The sequence below is a fragment of the Neoarius graeffei genome, chromosome 18, assembly GCF_027579695.1.
Source record: "Neoarius graeffei isolate fNeoGra1 chromosome 18, fNeoGra1.pri, whole genome shotgun sequence".
NCBI classification, from domain to species: Eukaryota; Metazoa; Chordata; class Actinopteri; order Siluriformes; family Ariidae; genus Neoarius; species Neoarius graeffei.
This window is the reverse complement of record NC_083586.1, coordinates 37,690,632-37,712,783: the sequence shown is the minus strand read 5'-3', so window position 1 is coordinate 37,712,783 and position 22,152 is coordinate 37,690,632. Positions and strand designations below refer to the sequence as shown.

General features: G+C 45.2%; 1 protein-coding gene across 1 annotated transcript in view; it reads right to left on the bottom strand.

The window, feature by feature from the left end:
- Positions 1-20,963, bottom strand: part of hpxb (hemopexin b) — a 22,987-nt gene extending 2,024 nt beyond the window's left edge. The window contains exons 1-8 of the mRNA XM_060898775.1: positions 20,907-20,963; positions 20,764-20,802; positions 20,219-20,291; positions 17,274-17,437; positions 16,900-17,053; positions 12,248-12,460; positions 11,113-11,196; positions 10,875-11,005 (exon numbers count right to left, since the gene is read on the bottom strand). Of these exons, the coding sequence (XP_060754758.1) occupies positions 10,875-11,005; positions 11,113-11,196; positions 12,248-12,460; positions 16,900-17,053; positions 17,274-17,437; positions 20,219-20,291; positions 20,764-20,802; positions 20,907-20,963 (915 nt within the window). The remainder of the gene's footprint in view (positions 1-10,874; positions 11,006-11,112; positions 11,197-12,247; positions 12,461-16,899; positions 17,054-17,273; positions 17,438-20,218; positions 20,292-20,763; positions 20,803-20,906) is intronic.
- Between the last annotated feature and the right edge of the window lie 1,189 nt (positions 20,964-22,152).

Sequence of the window (22,152 nt, the reverse complement as noted above, 5' to 3'; positions counted from 1 at the left end):
TAAATGTGAAATACCTGTTGTTATTAAAATGCAGAATTATACAATAAAGTAGTAATGCAATAACACACACAGTCAGTCTTAGTAAGCTTCAGTTACATTGTACTGATGACATCAGTTAGCTGGGATAGGCTCCAGCTTGCCTGCGACCCTGTAGGACAGGATAAACGGCTACAGATAATGGATGGATGGATGATGGCATCAGTTAATTTGTATCTTAATAATTATGAGTATAAATATGCAGGTGATTATAGAAAATCGTGTGTGCTGATTGGTCGAGAGATTCAGACTATTTCTCGATAATCACCTTGAGCGACTCGGCAAAATGGTGGCCAATCACTTTGCCACCGTGAGGAACAATTACAAATTATGAAAGAAAATGCTGATCCTAAAAGCACTAAAGGTGCCATGAAGTTTGGTCTAAAACTATTCAAAGGGAAGCTGGAGTTGTGATTTATTTTATCTGTTTCAAAACAAAGTATTTTATGCGAGTTGGCATAGATAAGTGACACAAGTCTATGCGCATTACATTTGCATGCTGCTTTTGAAGATTGAAAAAAATACTATCTATCTATCTATCTATCTATCTATCTATCTATCTATCTATCTATTTTCGATCATCACCTTTGGAGTCGCCCATGGTGAGCGGCAGTGGGCTGGTGTGGGCTTGCTTATAGCTCCCCAGCTCAGCCGTCATGTGTTGGAGTTTACCCCAGTGAACGAGAGGGTCGCCTCTCTGCGCCTTCGGATTGGGGAGAGGGCTCTTGCTGTTGTTTGTGCCTACGGGCCAAATAGCAGTATAGAGTATTCGGCCTTCTTGGAGTCCCTGGGAGAGGTACGGAGAGGTGCTCAGACTGGGGACTCCATTGTTCTACTGGGGGACTTCAATGCTCACGTGGGCGACAACAGTGACACCTGGAGGGGCGTGATTGGGAGGAACGGCCTCCCCGATCTGAACCCGAGTGGTGTTTTGTTATTGGACTTCTGTGCTAGTCACGGTTTGTCCATAACGAACACCATGTTCGAGCATAGGGGTGTTCATAAGTGCACGCGGCACCAGGACACCTTAGGTCGGAGGTCGATGATTGACTTTGCTGTTGTTTCATCTGATCTCCGGCCCTATGTCTTGGGCACTCAGGTGAAGAGAGGGGCTGAGCTGTCAACTGATCACCACCTGGTGGTGAGTTGGATCCGCTGGCGGAGGAGGAAGCCGGACAGACCTGGCAGGCCCAAACGTATGGTGAGGGTCTGCTGGGAATGTCTGGCTGAGCACTCTGTCAGGGAGGTCTTTAACTCCCACCTCCGGGAGAGCTTCTCCCAGCTTCCGAGGGAGGCGGGGGACATTGAGTCTGAGTGGACCATGTTCTCTACCTCCATTGTAGATGCGGCTGTTCGGAGCTGTGGCCACAAGGTCTCCGGTGCCTGTCGTGGCAGCAATCCCCGAACCCGGTGGTGGACACTGGAAATAAGGGATGCTGTCAAGCTGAAGAAGGAGTCCTATCAGGCCATGTTGGCCTCCGGGACTCCTGAGGCAGCTGACGGGTATCGGCAGGCCAGGTGTGCCGCAGCTCGGGCAGTTGCGGAGGCAAAAACTCAGAACTGGGAGGAGTTCGGTGAGGCCATGGAGGAGGACTATCGGTCGGCCTCGAAGAAATTCTAGCAAACTGTCTGGCACCTCAGGAGGGGGAAGCAGTACTCTGCCAACACTGTTTACAGTGCGGGTGGGGAGCTGTTGACCTCGACTGGGGACATTGTCAGGCGGTGGAAGGAATACTTCGAGGATCTCCTCAATCCCACTATCACATCTTCCATTGAGGAAGGGGAGGCTGATGACTCAGAGGTGGACTCGTCCATTACCCAAGCCGAAGTCACTGAGGTGGTTTGCAAGCTCCTCGGTGGCAAGGCACTGGGGGTGGATGAGATCCGCCCTGAGTATCTCAAGTCTCTGGATGTTGTGGGGCTGTCTTGGCTGACACGCCTCTGCAACATGGCATGGCGGTCGGGGACAGTGCCTCTGGAGTGGCAGACTGGGGTGGTGGTCCCTCTTTTTAAGAAAGGGGACCGGAGAGTGTGCTCCAATTATAGGGGAATCACACTTCTCAGCCTCCCCGGGAAGGTTTACTCCAGGGTACTGGAGAGGAGAATTTGGCCAATAGTCGAACCTCGGATCCAGGAGGAACAATGCGGTTTTCATCCTGGTCATGGAACACTGGATCAGCTCTATACCCTTCATAGGGTGCTTGAGGGTTCATGCGAGTTTGCCCAAACAGTCCACATGTGCTTTGTGGATCTGGAGAAGGCATTCGACCGTGTCCCTCGTGGTATTCTGTGGGGGGTGCTTTGGGAGTATGGGGTTCGGGGCTCTTTGCTAAAGGCTGTCCGGTCCCTGTACGAACAGAGCAGGAGTCTGGTTCGCATTGCCGGCAGTAAGTCAGACCTGTTCCCAGTGCATGTTGGACTCCGGCAGGGCTGCCCTTTGTCACCGGTTCTGTTCATAATCTTTATGGACAGAATTTCTAGGCGCAGCCATGTGCTGGAAGGAATCCTGTTTGGGAACCACAGGATTTCATCTCTGCTTTTTGTGGATGATGTTGTCCTGTTGGCTTCTTCAAACCAAGACCTTCAGCATGCACTGGGGCGGTTTGCAGCCGAGTGTGAAGCGGCTGGGATGAGAATCAGCACCTCCAAGTCCGAGGCCATGGTTCTCGACCGGAAAAGGGTGGCTTGCCCTCTCCAGGTTGGTGGAGAAGTCCTGCCTCAAGTGGAGGAGTTTAAGTATCTTGGGATCTTGTTCACAAGTGAGGGAAGGATAGAGCGTGAGATCGACAGGCGGATCGGTGCAGCCTCCGCAGTGATGCGGTCACTTTCCCGGTCCGTTGTGGTGAAGAAGGAGCTGAGCCAAAAGGTGAAGCTCTCGATTTACCGGTCGATCTACGTTCTGACTCTCACCTATGGTCATGAGCTTTGGGTAATGACCGAAAGAACAAGATTGTGGATACAAGCGGCCGAAATGAGTTTCCTTTGCAGGGTGGCTGGACGCTCCCTTAGAGATAGGGTGAGAAGCACAGTCACTCGGGAGGAGCTCGGAGTAGAGCCGCTGCTCCTCCACATCGAGAGGAATCAGCTGAGGTGGCTTGGGCATCTCTTTCGGATGCCTCCTGGACGCCTCCCTGGGGAGGTGTTCCAGGCATGTCCCCCTGGGAGGAGGCCCCGGGGAAGACCCAGGACACGCTGGAGGGACTATGTCTCTCGGCTGGCCTGGGAACGCCTCGGTGTTCTTCCCGAGGAGCTGGCCGATGTGTCTGGGGAAAGGGAAGTTTGGGCTTCCATGCTCAGACTGCTGCCTCCGCGACCTGGCCCTGGATAAGCGGATGAAGACGAGACGAGACAAGACAAGACATCACCTTTGTATTTACAGTAAAATCCACCTCAGGCTCAGTGAATATCGGTGAATAATAACCTCGACTTCATCTCGGTTATTATTCACTGATATTCACGTCGGTGAATAATTGTTAATTATACCACACCCGTGTTTAACTTTCGACTCTGATTGGTAAGAAGGTGTTCATTTGTTTTCTATATTCTATAACACTAGCTCTGACAATTGTACTAGCTGCCACAGGTTTACAGTAATGCTCTATTTATGATAACATAATACAATATAGCTATTGAACACTTCAATCACAGGGTCTTGTTTGGCAGACACTCCACATAACCTAAGACGAATAATAAACAGATTAAAATTATTGTGTTTCGAGGCAGAGGAAGTTATTCTTTCTTGGTTTCTTATTAACTTGTTTTGTGGATGTTTTGTGTAATTATAAATGGATATAAAGGATGACATCATTTTTTCATTAATAAAGAGGTGTATTTGTAGTACAAGAGGAATTAAACACTTTGTGAAATGCTGTTGTGGCAGTTCGTGTAAAGGGGTGGAGCACAGAAGGACGGCAGGACAGAACTGAGCATACAAAACTCTCTTTATTCAGCTTTTCAGCTGTAAACACGCACACACAGACACACGCACACACATTAGCTGTCTGGTTATCGAGAGAGACCCTCTGTTCTCACTCTCTCTCCTTAAGAAGGGCGCGGTCCCTGGGAAGACACACAAACATCAATTAACAGGTGAAATGATTCTGCCACTTAACTTCCCCGACTCCGCCCTCCTGTCACAGACCGATGCTAGACCACGCCCCCGCTGCCACATACCCCCACCGCCCGACTCAGGCCGGGCAGCCGTCCGGCCCGCAGCCGACTCCCCCCCCCCTTGACGGGAGAGGAAGTCCGCCACGACCATCTGCGCCCCCGGCCTGTGGATCACCTTGAAGTTAAAGGGTTGGAGTGCCAGATACCAACGGGTGATCCGCGCATTGGCATCCTTCATGCGGTGGAGCCACTGGAGGGGCGCGTGGTCCGAACAGAGGGTGAAAGGGCGTCCCAGCAGGTAGTACCGGAGGGCGAGGACCGCCCACTTGATTGCCAGGCACTCCTTTTCGATGGTACTGTAGCGCCCCTCACGCACCGACAGCTTGCGGCTAATGTACAAGACAGGGCGATCCTCCCCCTCCACCTGCTGGGACAAAACGGCCCCCAGCCCTCTGTCCGACGCATCCGTCTGCAACATAAAAGGGAGAGAAAAGTCAGGGGAGTGTAAAAGTGGCCCCCCACACAGTGCAGCCTTAACCTTAGAAAAAGCCCGCTGGCATTGCTCCGTCCACTGGACCGGATCTGGTGCCCCCTTTTTAGTCAGATCAGTCAGCGGGCTGGTGACGTCCGAATAATTAGGTATAAACCTACGATAATAGCCAGCCAGCCCCAGGAACTGTCTCACCCCCTTTTTGGTCTTGGGCCTCGGGCAGGCCGCAATTGCTGCAGTCTTGTTAATTTGGGGACGCACCTGCCCGTTGCCCAAGTGGAAGCCCAGATACCGTACTTCCACCCGCCCAATCGCACACTTCTTCGGGTTGGCCGTGAGACCCGCCCGCCTCAGCGACCTAAGGACGGCCCTCAGGTGTTGTAGGTGCCGCGGCCAGTCATTACTATAAATAATGATATCATCCAAGTACGCGGCCGCATAGGTGGCGTGGGGGCGGAGGACCCTGTCCATCAGCCGCTGAAACGTAGCAGGCGCCCCAAACAGCCCAAAAGGAAGTGTGACGAATTGGTGTAAGCCGAACGGTGTGGAAAAGGCCGTTTTTTCACGGGATAATGGAGTCAAGGGGATCTGCCAATAACCCTTTGTTAAATCCAGTGTCGAGTAAAAACGAGCCGTGCCTAGCCGATCGAGCAACTCATCAATACGAGGCATTGGGTACGCATCGAATTTAGACACCGCGTTGACTTTTCTATAGTCCACACAGAACCGGACCGACCCGTCGGCCTTGGGTACCAAGACCACCGGGCTGCTCCAGTCACTGTGGGACTCCTCGACGATGCCCATTTCGAGCATGGCCTCGAGTTCTTCCCGAACCACCTTTTTCTTGTGTTCGGGTAACCTGTAAGGGCGGCTACGCACTACCACCCCCGGGGGCGTCTCAATGTGGTGCTCTATGAGGTTAGTGCGGCCGGGCAGGGGTGAGAACACGTCCGAAAACTCGGTCTGCAACTGGGCAACCTCCGCGAGTTGGGTCGGGGAGAGGTGGTCTCCACAGGGGACCGGAGAGGGACGTGATGCTAATGTTCCTTTTTGAACCTCCGGCCCCAGCTCCGCCTTCTCTGGAACCACCGACACCAACGCCACGGGGACCTCCTCGTTCCAGAGTTTGAGTAGGTTGAGGTGGTAAATCTGTAGCGCCCCACCCCTGTCCGTTCGTTTCACCTCATAGTCGACGTCCCCGACTCGCCGTGTGACCTCAAAGGGTCCTTGCCACTTGGCGACTAATTTAGAGCTCGATGTGGGCAACAGTACGAGTACTTTCTCTCCCGGTGCAAACTCTCTAAGGCGCGTACCCTTGTCGTACAGGCGGGTTTGCCGTTCTTGGGCCTGCCGCAAATTCTCCTGGGTTAGTTGTGTGAGTGTGTGGAGTTTTGCGCGCAGGTCAATAACGTATTGAATTTCATTTTTGCTTGGTGAAAGTCCCTCCTCCCAATTTTCTCGCAGCACATCTAAAATGCCGCGCGGCTTACGCCCATATAATAATTCAAACGGGGAGAACCCCGTGGAGGCTTGGGGGACTTCTCGCACTGCAAAGAGCAAGGGTTCGAGCCATTTATCCCAGTTACGCGCGTCCTCACTTACAAATTTCTTAATTATGTTTTTAAGGGTGCGATTAAACCGTTCCACTAAGCCGTCCGTTTGTGGGTGATAAACGCTGGTGCGGATCGGCTTAATACCTAATAACCCATACAGTTCCTTCAGTGTTCGTGACATAAACGAGGTGCCTTGATCAGTCAGAATCTCTTTCGGGATTCCAACTCGGGAGATGACGCGGAAGAGCGCCTCCGCAATACTGCGTGCTGAGATATTGCGAAGAGGCACTGCTTCCGGGTATCGCGTTGCATAGTCCACCAGAACCAATATAAAGCGGTACCCTCGTGTTGACCGATCTAATGGCCCGACGAGATCCATGCCAATTCTTTCGAACGGGGTCTCGATTAACGGTAGAGGGCGCAAAGGCGCTTTTGGAATGGCCGCTGGGTTTACTAACTGGCATTCGCGGCATGCCGTACACCACCTACGGACATCGCCGCGAATCCCCGGCCAATAGAATCGGGCCATTATTCGGGCTAGTGTTTTATCCTGCCCTAAGTGTCCAGCCATGGGATTAAAGTGAGCCGCCTGGAATACCAATTCCCGGCGGCTCTTCGGAATTAACAGCTGCGTGACTCGCTCTTTAGTTTGAGTGTCCTGCGTCACTCGGTATAATCTATCCTTCATAATCGCGAAGTAGGGGAAGGACGGGGTGGCGTTCGGCTGGAGCGTTTGACCATCGATTACTCTCACTTGGTCAAACGCATGCCGCAGAGTCTCGTCTCGCGATTGCTCTAACGGGAAATCCGCGAGGGATTCCCCAATAGAGAGAGGAGGAGCCGGCGGCTCCTCACTCTGGCGCGGAGATGACGTAGACGGCTCTGTGACAGCTGCTCCCGCCAAAGCGACACTGGGACCTCCCCCTGTCAAATGGCAGGACCCACTCTTGACCAAGTGCGTCATTAAACCCCGAAATCCCGGCCAATCAGTCCCCAAAATTAAAGAGTGGGTAAGGCGAGGATTAACCGCCGCCTTCACTATAAATTTTTCCCCTCTGAAAATAATGTGGACCGACACTAAAGGGTAGTTGTGAACATCCCCGTGCACACATAACACCTTCACCAATTGTGCTCCCCCCAATGCCTCGTCTTGCACCAGGTTTTGGTGGATTGAGGTCTGATTACAGCCAGAATCCACCAACGCCTGATATGTATCCCCTTGGATACTCACCGGTATGCGATACGCTCCGGCCCGATCGAGGGCGGCTCCTGGCGCGTTGGGGATCCGAACCACCGCGCCCACCTCCATTATCGAGCACTGCTGTTGGAGGTGGCCCGGTTCCCCGCAGCGCCAGCAAACCGGCCCAGGCTTCCTCTCTGCACTAGTGCTCTGGGGCTCACTCACCTGAGGGGGGGGAGAGACAGACACAGAAGGGAGACACGGAAGGGCACCGCGGGTGCGGCGGGCCGGCTGAGGTGGCGCCGGCCCCCGTCTCCGCGGTGGGGGAATGGGGCGAGGAGAAGACACAGGAGGAAGAGAGAGAGAGAGAGAGGGGAGAAGAGAAGAGGTCGTCTGCTGTCCTGCCGTCGGGACAGCCGCCAGATGATCCTCCGCCAGCTCGATTGCCTGATCCAGCGACGCCGGGCGGTGGCACTGGACCCACTCTGCGGTTCCCGCTGGTAGACGCGCGACGAACTGTTCCAGTACCACCTGGTCGATGAGTCCCTCGGCGTCGCAGCTGTCGGCCCTCAACCACTGCCAGCAGGCGTCCCGGAGTTGCTGGCCAAACGCGAACGGCCGGCCGACTTCCTCCAAGCGCAGAGCGCGGAAACGCTGATGATGTTGCTCTGGGGTGCGTCCCACCCGCTGGAGGACGGCCCGGCGAAGGTCCGCGTAGGCCAGCCGGCGGTCGGCGGGGAGCTGTAGCGCGGCCAGCTGCGCCTCTCCTGTTAGCAGGGGAAGGAGGCGCGCGGCGCGCTGTTCCACCGGCCACCCCGAGGTCTCTGCTACCTGCTCAAAGAGCGTGAAGAATGCCTCGGGGTCGTCCTGCGGGCCCATCTTCGTGAGGGTGAGGGGGGAAGGGCCCGCGGCGGTGGAGTTGGTGGACCCCGCCGACGCGAGGAGGTGCCGGAACGCCCGACGATCTTCCTGTTGCGCCAGCACCAGGGCCTCGAACCGTTGTTCTTGCTCCTTTCGGAGGGCGAGCAGCCCCTGGTGCTGGCTCTGTTGGGCCGTGGCGAAGGCGTGGATCAGGTCGGCGAAGGTGGAGGACTCCATGGGGCTGTGGTCTTCTGTGCTCATTCCCGGGTTTCAGCACCACTGTGGCAGTTCGTGTAAAGGGGTGGAGCACAGAAGGACGGCAGGACAGAACTGAGCATACAAAACTCTCTTTATTCAGCTTTTCAGCTGTAAACACGCACACACAGACACACGCACACACATTAGCTGTCTGGTTATCGAGAGAGACCCTCTGTTCTCACTCTCTCTCCTTAAGAAGGGCGCGGTCCCTGGGAAGACACACAAACATCAATTAACAGGTGAAATGATTCTGCCACTTAACTTCCCCGACTCCGCCCTCCTGTCACAGACCGATGCTAGACCACGCCCCCGCTGCCACAGCTGTTATTAGAAAAGACTCAACACTGGGTAGTAACAGTAACTCTACTTTGTGTCACATGACACCACTGAATCAGTGATTATTACTCTGTAACAGTGTAACTTGTCATGTTTTATTCCTTATATAATAATCAGGGAAAAGTAAATATGTTGAAATTATTTGTGGGGCAGTGTTGACTCAGTGGTAAGGGCTATGGATTACTGATTGGAAGGTTGTGAGTTTGAGTCATTGGTACTACCAAGCTGGCACTGGATGATTGTAAAATGAGTTAATAGAGATGTTGTAATTTGACAGGCACAAAATAAATAGAGGATGGTATTGCTAAAATTATTGAAAGTTATAAAAAGAAGAAGAAACTTTTATTTGTCACTCAAGCACAGTGAAACTCATCCTCTGCATTTAACCCATCTGAAGTAGTGGACACACACAAACATACCCAGAGCAGTGGGCAGCTATGCCACAGCACCCAGGGAGCAGTTGGGGGTTAGGTGCCTTGCTCAAGGCTGCCCCATGTTAACCTAACCTGCATGTTTTTTGGGGAAACCATAGCACCCAGAAGAAACCCACACAGACACAGGAAGAACATGCAAAGTCCATATAGAAAGGCCCCCACCAGCCACTGGGCTCGAACCCAGAACCTTCTCACTGTAAGGCAACAGTGCTAACCACTACACCACCATGCCACCCCCACACATGAGTTTGTGTTATTTTTTATCAGTGAGTAAAACTTTAGTTAGGTAATCCTAGCCTGCTTACACTTATTACATATCAACGTGGCAAAGAAAGATAGGGGGAAAACTGCCACAAATACAATTTAGCTATGAATAAGAGGGTGACTGGCTTTGATACCGCTAGGTAGCTAACAGCTTCCATCATTGAGGAAGGATGGAATGAAGGAGTAACTGAAAAAGGAAGATAGAAAGACAGAAACAATCAAACAAAAACAAATACAAAGGAAAATCAGAAACAGACAGAAATACTGGGAAAAATAACAAATACAGACAGAAAAACTGAAACAGACACACAAACACAGGCAGAAACAAAAACAGACAAAAGACAAACAGATAAAAAGCCAAACGCAGGCAAAAAACCAAACACAGGCAGAAACAGACAAAAAACCAAACACAGACAAAAACAAACACAGGCAAAAGACAAACACAGGCAGAAAAAGAAGCAAACACAGGCAAAAAAAAAAAAAACCCAGGCAGAAACAAACACAGGCAAAAAACAAAACAAAAAAACAAACACAGGCAGAAACAAACATGGACGAAAGACAAATGCAGGCAGAACCAGATTAAACAAACAAACAAACAAACAAACAAACAAACAAACAAACAAACAAACAAACAAAAAACCTCCACACAAAAGGCCCTTGTCAGATGCTGGGCTCAAACCCAGAACCTTCAAACACAGGCAGAAACAAAAACAGACAAAAGACAAACAGGCAGAAACAGACAAAAAGCAAACACAGGCAGAAATAGACAAAAAAAGAGGCAAAAAACAAACAGAGGCAAAAGACAAACACAGGCAGAAACAGGCAAAAAAAACCCCACCAACCCAAACACAGGCTAAAGACAAACATAGGCAGAAACAGCCAAAAAAACCCAAACAAACCCAAACACAGGCAAAAAAAATCAAACACAGGCAAAAAAAAACAGGCAAAAGACAAACACAGGCAGAAAACAAACAGATAAAAAACAAACACAGGCAGAAACAGACAAAAAACAAACACAGGCAGAAACAAACATGGACGAAAGACAAACACAGGCAGGAACAGATTAAAAACAAACAAACAAACAAACAAACAAACAAACAAACAAACAAACTAACTAACTAACTAACTAACTAACTAACTAACTAACTAACTAACTAACTAACTAACTAACTAACTAACAAAAACCTCCACACAAAAGGCCCCTGTCAGATGCTGGGCTCAAACCCAGAACCTTCTTGCTGTGAGGCGACAGTGTTAATCACTATACCACCATGCCACCCAAAGTTACGTTTCTTGGCACAATGGACATTCTCGGCCTCTTACTGTAAATGTAATACAGTATTTTATTTTACCTGGATGATGTAAATCTTTTCATCAAAAGAGAACACTGCATCGACACGTCCTGAGACTTCCTTCCATAATCGTACAATGGGGAAAGGATGAATGCCGTCACGCTGTGAGTCCAATCTAACGTATAATGTGTCTGAAATTGTAGTAAGATTGATATTTCAGTTGATTTTTTTCATATGAAATCTGCTGTATTCTTACTCCACTGTTCTCACCAACAGTGCTGTAGGAAATGACACTCACCTATAAAAGCATATGATTTGCCAGTGCTGTCTGTGGTGATGGCATCAAGTTTACATTGAGGCCTACGTTGACCAGCCCCATGACCTACATGACAAAGTAACAATACAATACAACAATACAATTATGAACTGTGGGGAAATATACAACGAAGCCCTGAAAGTTTACTAAAGGTTTGAGTGTTTTAAAAATGTGCAAGCTGATTGATTTGCATGAAAGTAGCATATTATACGGTATATTTGCTGCATTTTTGTGCCTCCATTTTCATTCACATGTATATTATTTAAAAAAACATATAATTATATTTGTGTGGATATTATATTTTGAACAATTTTCCTGATTTTCTGTATGTTAAATTATGTTTTAGCAGGTCATAATCTTAATTATGTAGATTAGCATTGTGGATTTTGTTAACTTTATGTTTTGTGCTTTATTTATAACATTACATCTGGCTAAGTCTCAAATTTAGATCATTCATTTGGGACGATTTACTCAACTTGTATACTTGGCTGAAAATGTCTAAATTCATAAATATAGCTAGCAAGTCGACACGCTATTGAGAGCTAATGTAATGTTAACATGCTTGAGCAACATTATTAGCTCTAGCTGGCCTACTTGCAGCCGACCTCTTGCATGAATTACCATTCTTGCATTAATCTGAATAGATAGCAGCTGCTTCACAGCTAATATTTGGTTATTTAGTTTCCATGGAAGTTAATTATATCTGTTGTTTCGGTCAAAATCATTAGTTAAATCAAGTTAACATTACATTTGCCAAGTTAGATAGTGGAAACTAATGTAAATCAATATTCATTTGAGAAAGTTTTGACTCAACTTGACTGAAATTGTGGAAGTTCATATCATTTTTAACTTGTGTTGCATGGAATCTATCAAGCTAGCAAGGTAAAGTTAATTTTTCATTAGCTAGCTGCTATTTCGACAGTCCTCTGCCAGACACCATTTTGGTCATGCCATCTATATAAACATGTTTATCTAATATTATTGCTACTGCTTGTCTAAGGTGATTATAAGATTGACTTAACACCCAACCAGTCAACAGAGGTCAGAGCTATTAAGAACAACTATCACATAAAAAGGAGGAAATTAGGCAACACTTTTTGTAGGCTTGACCACGCACCATAATTTGGGCATCTCATGAAGTAACGTCGAGTTTCCTTGGGATAATCCCCTTCCACTTCTCCAGACACGGGATGAAATCTGGTGAAGTTTTGACCATGGAAACAGTAGTAGTGCTCACGCCAGCGGAACACAGCTGTGCAGACAGGCAAGCGATCCCACACCTTCTTCTTCACCGTCTTGGTCTTGATATCAAAGTGGTACACATCATGTCCTGATGATTAAAAATAGAGAGGATATTACACGGTGGCGTGAAGATATGAAGTTTATCTTCGAGTGGTGAAAATATTGACGAGTGAGTGAAGCGAATGAGTGAAATATTTTTCAACATGCGATGATAAACTTCATATCTTCACACAACCATGTAATGTTCTTTATATTATACAGGCACATCCACAAACCAATACACAAGTTAATTAAAAGAATTTTAATTCTGAATCAGTTTAACAACGCACGTCTAGTCAGCAGGAAAACACTGGGAGTGACATCATCGGAGTGAAATATCGGGAAATATGTCACTCAGATCCGCGCTGTATTTTGGATAAAAATGTGAGCTTTTCAATACGAGAAGATAAAAGTCATATCTTCAAGCCAGTGTGTGATTTTCTTTTCATTATACAGACACATTCACAAACAAAAAGTACCCAAATTTATCAAAACAATTCATCAATTTCCTCACGACTGACATATAGAGATTTATGTCATGGTTTTGGTTCTCCATATCCCAGATTTAGCTCATATGAAAAATATGAGTGGCGTATTTCCCAGTAAAACACTCGTGTCAATATCTCATCTCATTATCTCTAGCCGCTTTATCCTATTCTACAGGGTCGCAGGCAAGCTGGAGCCTATCCCAGCTGACTACGGGCGAAAGGCGGGGTACACCCTGGACAAGTAACCAGGTCATCACAGGGCTGACACATAGACACAGACAACCATTCACACTTACAGTCATTTTAGAGTCACCAGTTAACCTAACCTGCATGTCTTTGGACTGTGGGAGAAACCGGAGCACCCGGAGGAAACCCACGCGGATACGGGGAGAACATGCAAACTCCACACAGAAAGGCCCTCGCCGGCCATGGGGCTCGAACCCAGACCATCTTGCTGTGAGGCGACAGCGCTAACCACTACACTACCGTGCCACCCTCGTGTCAATATAATACAGAATAATATGTCATTTTAGACATATAAGACCTAGTTTCTTTTGCGAGATTTATCTTCTTGTGTACATGTCTGTGAAGATTCTCAATCATCCAGGTCATATTAAACTGTGGGTGGTAGAAAAGGGCAACTGGACTTGCTTGAAGATTCTTGAAAATGTTTCACCTCTCGTCCAAAAGGCTTCCTCAGTTCTTTCTGACTAATAGGGAGATTAGTCCCTATTAGTCAGACAGAACTGAGGAAGCCTTTTGGACGAGAGGTGAAACGTTTTCAAGAATCTTCAAGCAAGTCCAGTTGCCCTTTTCTACCACCCACAACTTCTTATATACAGTGGGGTGCAAAAGTCTGAGACGGAAATAAACAGAAGGTTTTGGATTTTGAAATCTTTAATGTAAAGAAAGTAACTGTTCAACAGCTTGAATATTTAATATTTGCATTTCTGCACTATTTCTCGGTTCCTATTTAAATGTAAGCAAATGCGTGATATCGACCATGTTAACTGCTTTGTCCAAAATCTCAGATTTTCCTTGTTCCTCATGTCTTCTAATTGTATCATGAAACATGTGTTCAGATGAGACTCTGATGGATTTGATGTAAAATGGACCATTAGGTTTTGCACAAACTTGTGGAGTTCATGTGGAGTCGAGTTCACACTGTCATTAAAGCAAAAAGGGGACGAATCAGATACTAAGAAACTGAAATTCATGTAAATATTTAATTTTCACTAAAAATTGTTGTATTAAATTCGATAAGAATACAAAATAGAAGGTTTTATATATATATATATATATATATATATATATATATATATATCCATCCATCCATTATCTGTAGCCGCTTTATCCTGTCCTACAGGGTTGCAGGCAAGCTGGAGCCTATCCCAGCTGACTATGGCTGAGAGGCGGAGTACACCCTGGACAAGTCGCCAGGTCATCACAGGGCTGACACATAGACACAGACAACCATTCACACTCACATTCACACCTACGGTCAATTTAGAGCCACCAATTAGCCTAACCTGCATGGCTTTGGGGGAAACTGGAGCACCCGGAGGAAACCCACACAGACACAGGGAGAAAGGCCCTCGCTGGCCGCTGGGCTCAAACCAAGGACCTTCTTGCTGTGAGGTGACAGTGCGAACCACTACACCACTGTGCCGCATAAAAGAAGATTTTTCCATTAGTGCTCTTAGACTTTTGGGCCTCACTGTATTTAAAACTAAGTCTAAAAAGAGATGTGAGTACACCAGTACAACACAAGAATGAAAATATTAAGACCAGTCACTACACACTAATGGGCTTGGTTTTTCGCTCTTTACTAATAAACTAGACTTATTTTTAGATTTGTAAAAAAAAAAATTTGCATCAAAATTAAAAACTACATTAAATGTATTCAGTTGATTAAAAAAAATCACCCTGATGTTCAGAGTTCCACACATTTGATCAAAAGCTTGTAATATTATTAAATAAAAAAAAAAAGTTTTTACACACACATACTGATCAGCCATAACATTATGACCACTGACAGGTGAAGTGAATAACATTGATTATTATACTTACGGGTCACTTTTTCCATGGAATAAAAACATGTATTCTATTTCCTTCTAGTGGGTTTATTGATGGCATGCAATATTGTTATCATATCGCTTATCCTCCATGTATTACACCACTCTCCCCAATGGAGAATAAGCATGCAATATTGTTATAATATTGCACATTGCCCTGTGATGACCTGGCGACTTGTCCAGGGTGTACCCTGCCTTTCGCCCGTAGTCAGCTGGGATAGGCTCCAGCTTGCCTGCGACCCTGTATAACAGGATAAAGTGGCTACAGATAATGAGATGAGATGAGATATTGCACATTGTCACGACAACATGACGTCACATGTGAAGATCCAATGACAAAACTTTTCTGCTGCGCATGCGCACAATCATTTCTTTGTCAGCAGGGAGAGACAGAAGACGGGGTTAATTCAGTGCTCGGATTAAGCACGATATAAATAAACTGAAAACTGAAACTAAAGACGTGCTGAACACCCAAAAGGCTACCAAAACTTCATTATGTATTCTTCATGCATATTTACAAGAGAAAAACAGACCAATGGACATCAAAAAACTGGAAAAGACACGTCGGAGATATAAAATTTCTGCTCTAGTGAGTGACTGTGATAATTTGTACGCAAACATGGTGGCAAGGTTTGCTTCATTAAAAGGGGAAGATTTAAAGAGAAAGCCGTGCTGAACACCTGAAAGGCTACCAAAACGTCACTGGATATTTTTCATGTATATTTACAAGAGAAAAACAGAGCAATGGACACCAAAAAAATGGAAAAGATTTAGCGGAAATAATGTCAAAGTTCTACTTGGAGGTGAGGAAAAGTGATGGAGACTTTTACAAGAGAACTTCACTCGTGGACTTCACTCAGCAAAGCCCTTTTGTTTTGAACAACTGCAGTGCAACAATTAACTCCTACCAAAAGTAACTTTGAATTTGAACTGTCTACCTGGATATAGCTTGTATACAAGTTGGGTTGTTGTTGAGGCCTTTTGGACTTGTACCATTTTTATTGTTAGAACATTGAATTACATTCGATCAGAATCAGCATTCAATATTGGTAAGTACCCCCCCCGTTCATAACTTTTTGTAAAATCTATAATTGTTCCATCAAATGTGTATATATAATAATAATAATAATAATAATAATAATAATAATAATAATAATAATAATAATAATAATAATATTGCCTGGCTTTTTTCATGGTATATCAGATATATTCCATTCAGCTACTCATCTTCGACTCATTCAGTATCATGCTAGCTGAATGTAATATATCTGATATACCCACTCAAAGCCAGCCAATATTATTTAATTATTTCATTACAGTGGCACCTGTCAAGGAGTGGGAAATATTAGGCAGCAAGAGAGCAGTCAGTTCTTGAAATTGATGTGTTGGAAGCAAGAAAAATAGGCAAGCGTAAGGATCTGAGCGATTTTGACAAGGGCCAAATTGTGATGGCTAGATGACTGGGTCTGAACATCTCCAAAATGGCACATCTTGTGGGGTGTTCCTGGTACGCAGTGGTTAGTATTGACCAAAAGTGGTCCAAGGAAGGACAACCAGTGAACTGGCAACAGGGTCATATGTGTCGGGCTAGCCCATATGGTCAGCACAAACTGCTGAAAAAGTTAATGCTGACACCTTTCTGTTTTAGCCAGCATTCTGTGGAATTGGACCATAAGGGCCAGCCTTCGTGTGTGTGTGTGTGTGTGTGTATATATATATATATATATATATAATCATTTTTTTGTTTTAAAAAGTGTATATCAATATATCAATTTCTGAAACTAATAATACATTTATTTTTAAATATTGGAAGCAAAATCAACATTTTTGTCAGTGGTATCTGGCCTTAAGTAAACATCTGCTGATATCACAATATCACAGTGCATGAGATTATAATAGACATAGAAATTAGAAAATATATTCACCCTTGAAGAACAGGACCGAGTCAGTGTTGCACTCTCCTTTTGGACACTCCACTGCTGCATCGAGGTTACTGGGAACACCTGGAAACACCTGCTCGATCTTCAGAGGGAAGTCTTCCTCCAAAGTGTAGTTGTAGTAACTAAAGACTTTGTCATCCTGTAATATATTGATACTACTTTATCAAATTCATCATACTTAATTAAAAAGCAGGTCGTTTATTTTCGGGACTGAATATGTTTATTTCTTGAAGCTGCCTGATTGAAGTTAAAAATATAACTGAAACCTGGAGGCATCTTGATGAAGACTAGAAAACCCTAATGTTCTCGGTGCAGACATGATAATGTGTAAATGGCTGAGAAACCATAGGATGTCATACCAGAAAGAAGAAGACATGGTCATGATGTTTGCCATCTTCCTCGTCTTTATTATGCAGGCGGAAGGCTGCATCCACATGACCCAGGTGATGATATTCATCTAATTCCTGGAATGTACCATTTGCAAGCTCAGCAGGGCCTGAAAACCCCTTCCATAAATGGTCACCTGTTGAGTTTAAAATCAAAATCACCAAATTTCACATTTCAGAAATGTTCATTGTTTTGTCAGCAAATGGGGCAAATCAGAAGTTCTGAACTTAAAGGTTCCATCTGACAATTATGTGATTTTAAGTGCTGTAATGTTTGGATCTTTAACCCTTTCTCGTAGTATACTGCTGTTTCATTCTGCCAGCAGAATGGAAATAGACTTCTGAGACTTTTTTAATCGGTGCAAACAAATGAATTATTTTATCACCGCAAGTCTGTTATAAGATTAGTCAGGACACTTTTGGGTTTCTGTGTGTGGAGTATCGTGACTCTGAGTTTAGCTGCTGGTGAGTAGGGCAATGAACAATGGCAGGGGTGTGAGCTTCCTGCTGGGCAATCGATTCACATCGCTCCACAATAACACTGGTACAGAGATAAAACAAACAGCACAACTAAAATGTTTTTGATTGTAACATCCCACACACACCCACTACAAAAAATTATAACATTTAAACCTAGTTGGCAAGGTAAAAAAAAGAAAAAGAAAAAACTGCAAAATTTTAAAAACCCAGGGGCAGAATGGTGGAGTGTTGGGGTGTCTACTTTTCTACTCTGCAGAGTGACATCAAAAATAAATTCAATGCTGAACATGGGCATGCCCAAAAACAGGCAGAAATAAAAATTTTTGGCCTCTGGTAAAAAGATTGAGTAAGGTCAAAGCAGATATTGATTTAACTGTACTGTATATTGTAATAGCTTTAATTGATATTTTGACTGCAAGTTGGCCTAGTGGTTAGCGTATCTGCCTCTCGACCGGCAGATTGCGAGTTCTACGCATGGTCGGATCATACCAAAGACCATCATAAAAATGGTACCTACTGCCATCTGGCAAGGCATGCTGTAATACAGATGCAAGTGGGGAGTCAAACTCTTGTGGTTATCAGAGGACTATTCTCCCACTGTCATCATAGCTGTATAGGCAAGAGGCTGAGGGCTATTGCAGCAGAGATTGGCGCCACACCCATACACCTTAAAGAGCTGGTTAGTACTGGGACAGGAGACTGCCCGGGAAGACCAGATTCTGGCATGAAAGGGACTTTGACTTTAATTGTTATTTTGGTGTAAAAGTCTCACAAATATTTATTTATTTAAAGATATTTTTTGGGCTTTTTTCACCTTTATTGGATAGGACAGTGCAGAGACAGGACAGGAAATGAGCGGGAGAGAGAGACGGGGAGGGACCGGGAAACGACCCTGGGTCGGAACCGAACCCCCGGATCCACGGCATGGCGCCTTAGTCACCCGAGCCACAACGCCCCCTCACAAATATTTATTGACATAAAAATACTTTACTTATAATATTATAACTTGTTTTTCCCAAAGATTCAGGAAGAACTTTATAATTTCAAGTTCTTAGATAAGTTCTAAGACAAAGTCTTAGATAGGAAGCCATGGCTGAATGGTTAGAGAAGCAGCTTTAGAACCAAAAGGTCAGTGGTTCAATTCCTTGGACCAGCAGGAATGACTGAAATACCCTTGAGCAAGGCACCTAACACCCAGCTGTTCTGGGTATGTTATGTTGCTCTGGATAAGAGCATCTGCTAAATGTAGATAGGTTTTCGGCATTAGCTTTAAGACGACAGTACTTGAGAATAAACATGAAAGAAAGGTGTAAGAACGAGAACACTTTATTCATCACACATACACTTAAGCACAGTGAAATTCCTCTCTGCATTTAACCCATCTGAAGCAGTGAACACACACAATTGAGCAATGAGCACACACACATACCCAGAGCAGTGGGCAGCTATGCTACCGCACACTGGGGGTTCGGTGCCTTGCTCAAGGGCACTTCAGCCCAAGGCCACTCCATGTTAACCTAACCGTATGTCTTTGGATGGTGGGGGAAACCGGAGCACCCGGAGGAAACCCACGCAGACACGGGGAGAACATGCAAACTCCACATAGAAAGGCCCCCGTCGGCCACTGGGCTCGAACCCAGAGGCTTCTTGCTGTGAGGCGACAGTGCTAACCACTACACCACCATGCGCAGATTTTCTCTTTAGAGATGCAATGGATAATAACCGAGGAATCTGAATCATGGTGTGATTGAAATGTTATTTCTGGCCTCCAAGAGCATTATGATCTGCATTAAGTTTTGTCACTTTAGTTCCAGTGGCCCTACACACTTGTTCCAGCTCATAAAGGCTCAGTTAGATCGTGTGTGCTAGCAAAAACAAACAAACAAAACAAAACCAGTGGATCACCAAGACAGGAACTGATAGAAATCATACTGTATACAGTATGTATGAGAGTGAATATAATCAATGAACCATCATTATTTAATCAAATTCTGACACACTTCATACTCTCTGAACCAACCTGGGGTGGGTTTCCCCAAAGCCTCTTAACGCTAAGAGCATCTTAACTAGGAGAGAGAGTGTTCATTGTGATGCTCGCTCTACCATTTAACGATGATCTTTGTGCTGTAATGCTTTTGGGAAACCCACCCCGATTCATCCTGATGTTCTACTTCTGCTTAGCTTTCTGTACTTGTGATTCAGTCCTTGCTGCTGCCAGTGATCCCACATGGACACGATAAAGATTTATACTTTCCCAGATCAGTTGATACCGAACACTCAGCTTTGCTTCAGCGTATAATCTCACTTGTAGATGAAGTATCTGTAGATTTGTACCTTCTAAGAACTGCTGCTGTAATCATCAAGACTCCTCCCAGGACGCCTTTGAGACAATGTATATTGTTAAAAGTGCTGTAGAAATAAAATTGAAGTGAATTAACCTTTAAAAAAGAGTGCGTTTCCTTTCTCATCAGGAGCTATGGCGTCAAACTCAATACCCTCACAGCGGTCATACTTGACATTGTAATGGGAATCATCACCAGTTTGTGGATTTTCTCCAGGCTGATCTAAAACAGCAGTTATGAGTAAAAAAGAAATACATATTAAATGGTTTATGACATTTAACAAATACAGATGAAGCCATTTCATCGAATCAGGCTTAATGATGTTTTAAATTGTGGCTAAATCAATCAATGAGAGAAAAATGAATCGGTAAAGTAGAAACATATATACCTACCTGTAACATCCTGGTTACTGTAATGGAAAAAGAAATAGCATTCATGTTTATGTTGAAATGTACATTTAGATTTTATATTGACATTTAAGCATATTATTTATTAACTACTGTAGGATGGATAATTTAGCATCTTCAGTGAAAATAATAGGAAAGATATGTAAGTATAAGAGTGAAGAATGTGAGTCTGGACCTGGGAGTTGAAAGAGTTAATAGTAAAGTTAACTGCTGACGTTGAAGAAAAAAAACAACATGAGCTAGTGACTTTGACCATCCATTATTGATCTGATGCTGTAGTCTGTACCCAGAATAGTACAATATGAAATTAAAAGAAATAAATAAAACCATGTTGAACTGAAATTTCTCTGCTTTGCAGAAGATACTCACACCGGTGCTGCGTAGCTCAGAGCCAGAATGGAGCACACACAACAGAACACCAAGAGCAGCTTCATGATCGGCTGTCTTCTCACTCCAGGTCTGCTCTGATATGTAAAATGCACTCCAGCGGGAGCAAGGGCAGACTTTTATACTGGTTCCCCATGCAGGGAGGGTTGGGCTGGCAGATTGTGTGGGTTTATTTGTTTCTGGACAATGTGGAGGATGTGACATGATTTACCGTCAATGACAGAAAGAACAAGAGTGAAAAGTCCCATGTTACAAAAGTTTGCTATTAGGCAACACAGAATCTGGCCATGCAATAACTACATTTTTTTGAGAAAAATATTATCATTTTTTTGCAGAATTATTTGAGCAGAAGAGAAACTGATAAACTCGTGAGATGCAAAAATCATCTTTAGTTAAGTAAAATTACAGTGGGGCAAAAAAGTATTTAGTCAGCCACCAATTGTGCAAGTTCTCCCAATTAAAAAGATGAGAGAGGCCTGTAATTTTCATCATAGGTATACCTCAACTATGAGAGACAAAATGAGAAAAAAAAAATCCAGAAAATCACATTGTAGGATTTTTAATGAATTAATTGTTAAATTCCTCGGTAAAATAAGTATTTGGTCACCTACAAACAAGCAAGATTTCTGGCTCTCACAGACCTGTAACAACTTCTTTAAGAGGCTCCTTTGTCCTCCACTCGTTACCTGTATTAATGGCACCTGTTTGAACTTGTTATCAGTATAAAAGACACCTGTCCACAACCTCAAACAGTCACACTCCAAACTCCACTATGGCCAAGACCAAAGAGCTGTCAAAGGACACCAGAAACAAAATTGTAGACCTGCACCAGGCTGGGAAGACTGAATCTGCAATAGGTAAGCAGCTTGGTGTGAAGAAATCAACTGTGGGAGCAATTATTGGAAAATGGAAGACATACAAGACCACTGATAATCTCCCTCGATCTGGGGCTCCACGCAAGATCTCACCCCGTGGGGTCAAAATGATCACAAGAACAGTGAGCAAAAATCCCAGAACCACACGGGGGGACCTAGTGAATGACCTGCAGAGAGCTGGGACCAGAGTAACAAAGGCTACCATCAGTAACACACTACGCTGCCAGGGACTCAAATCCTGCAGTGCCAGACGTGTCCCCCTGCTTAAGCCAGTACATGTCTAGGCCCGTCTGAAGTTTGCTAGAGAGCATTTGGATGATCCAGAAGAGGATTGGGAGAATGTCATATGGTCAGATGAAAC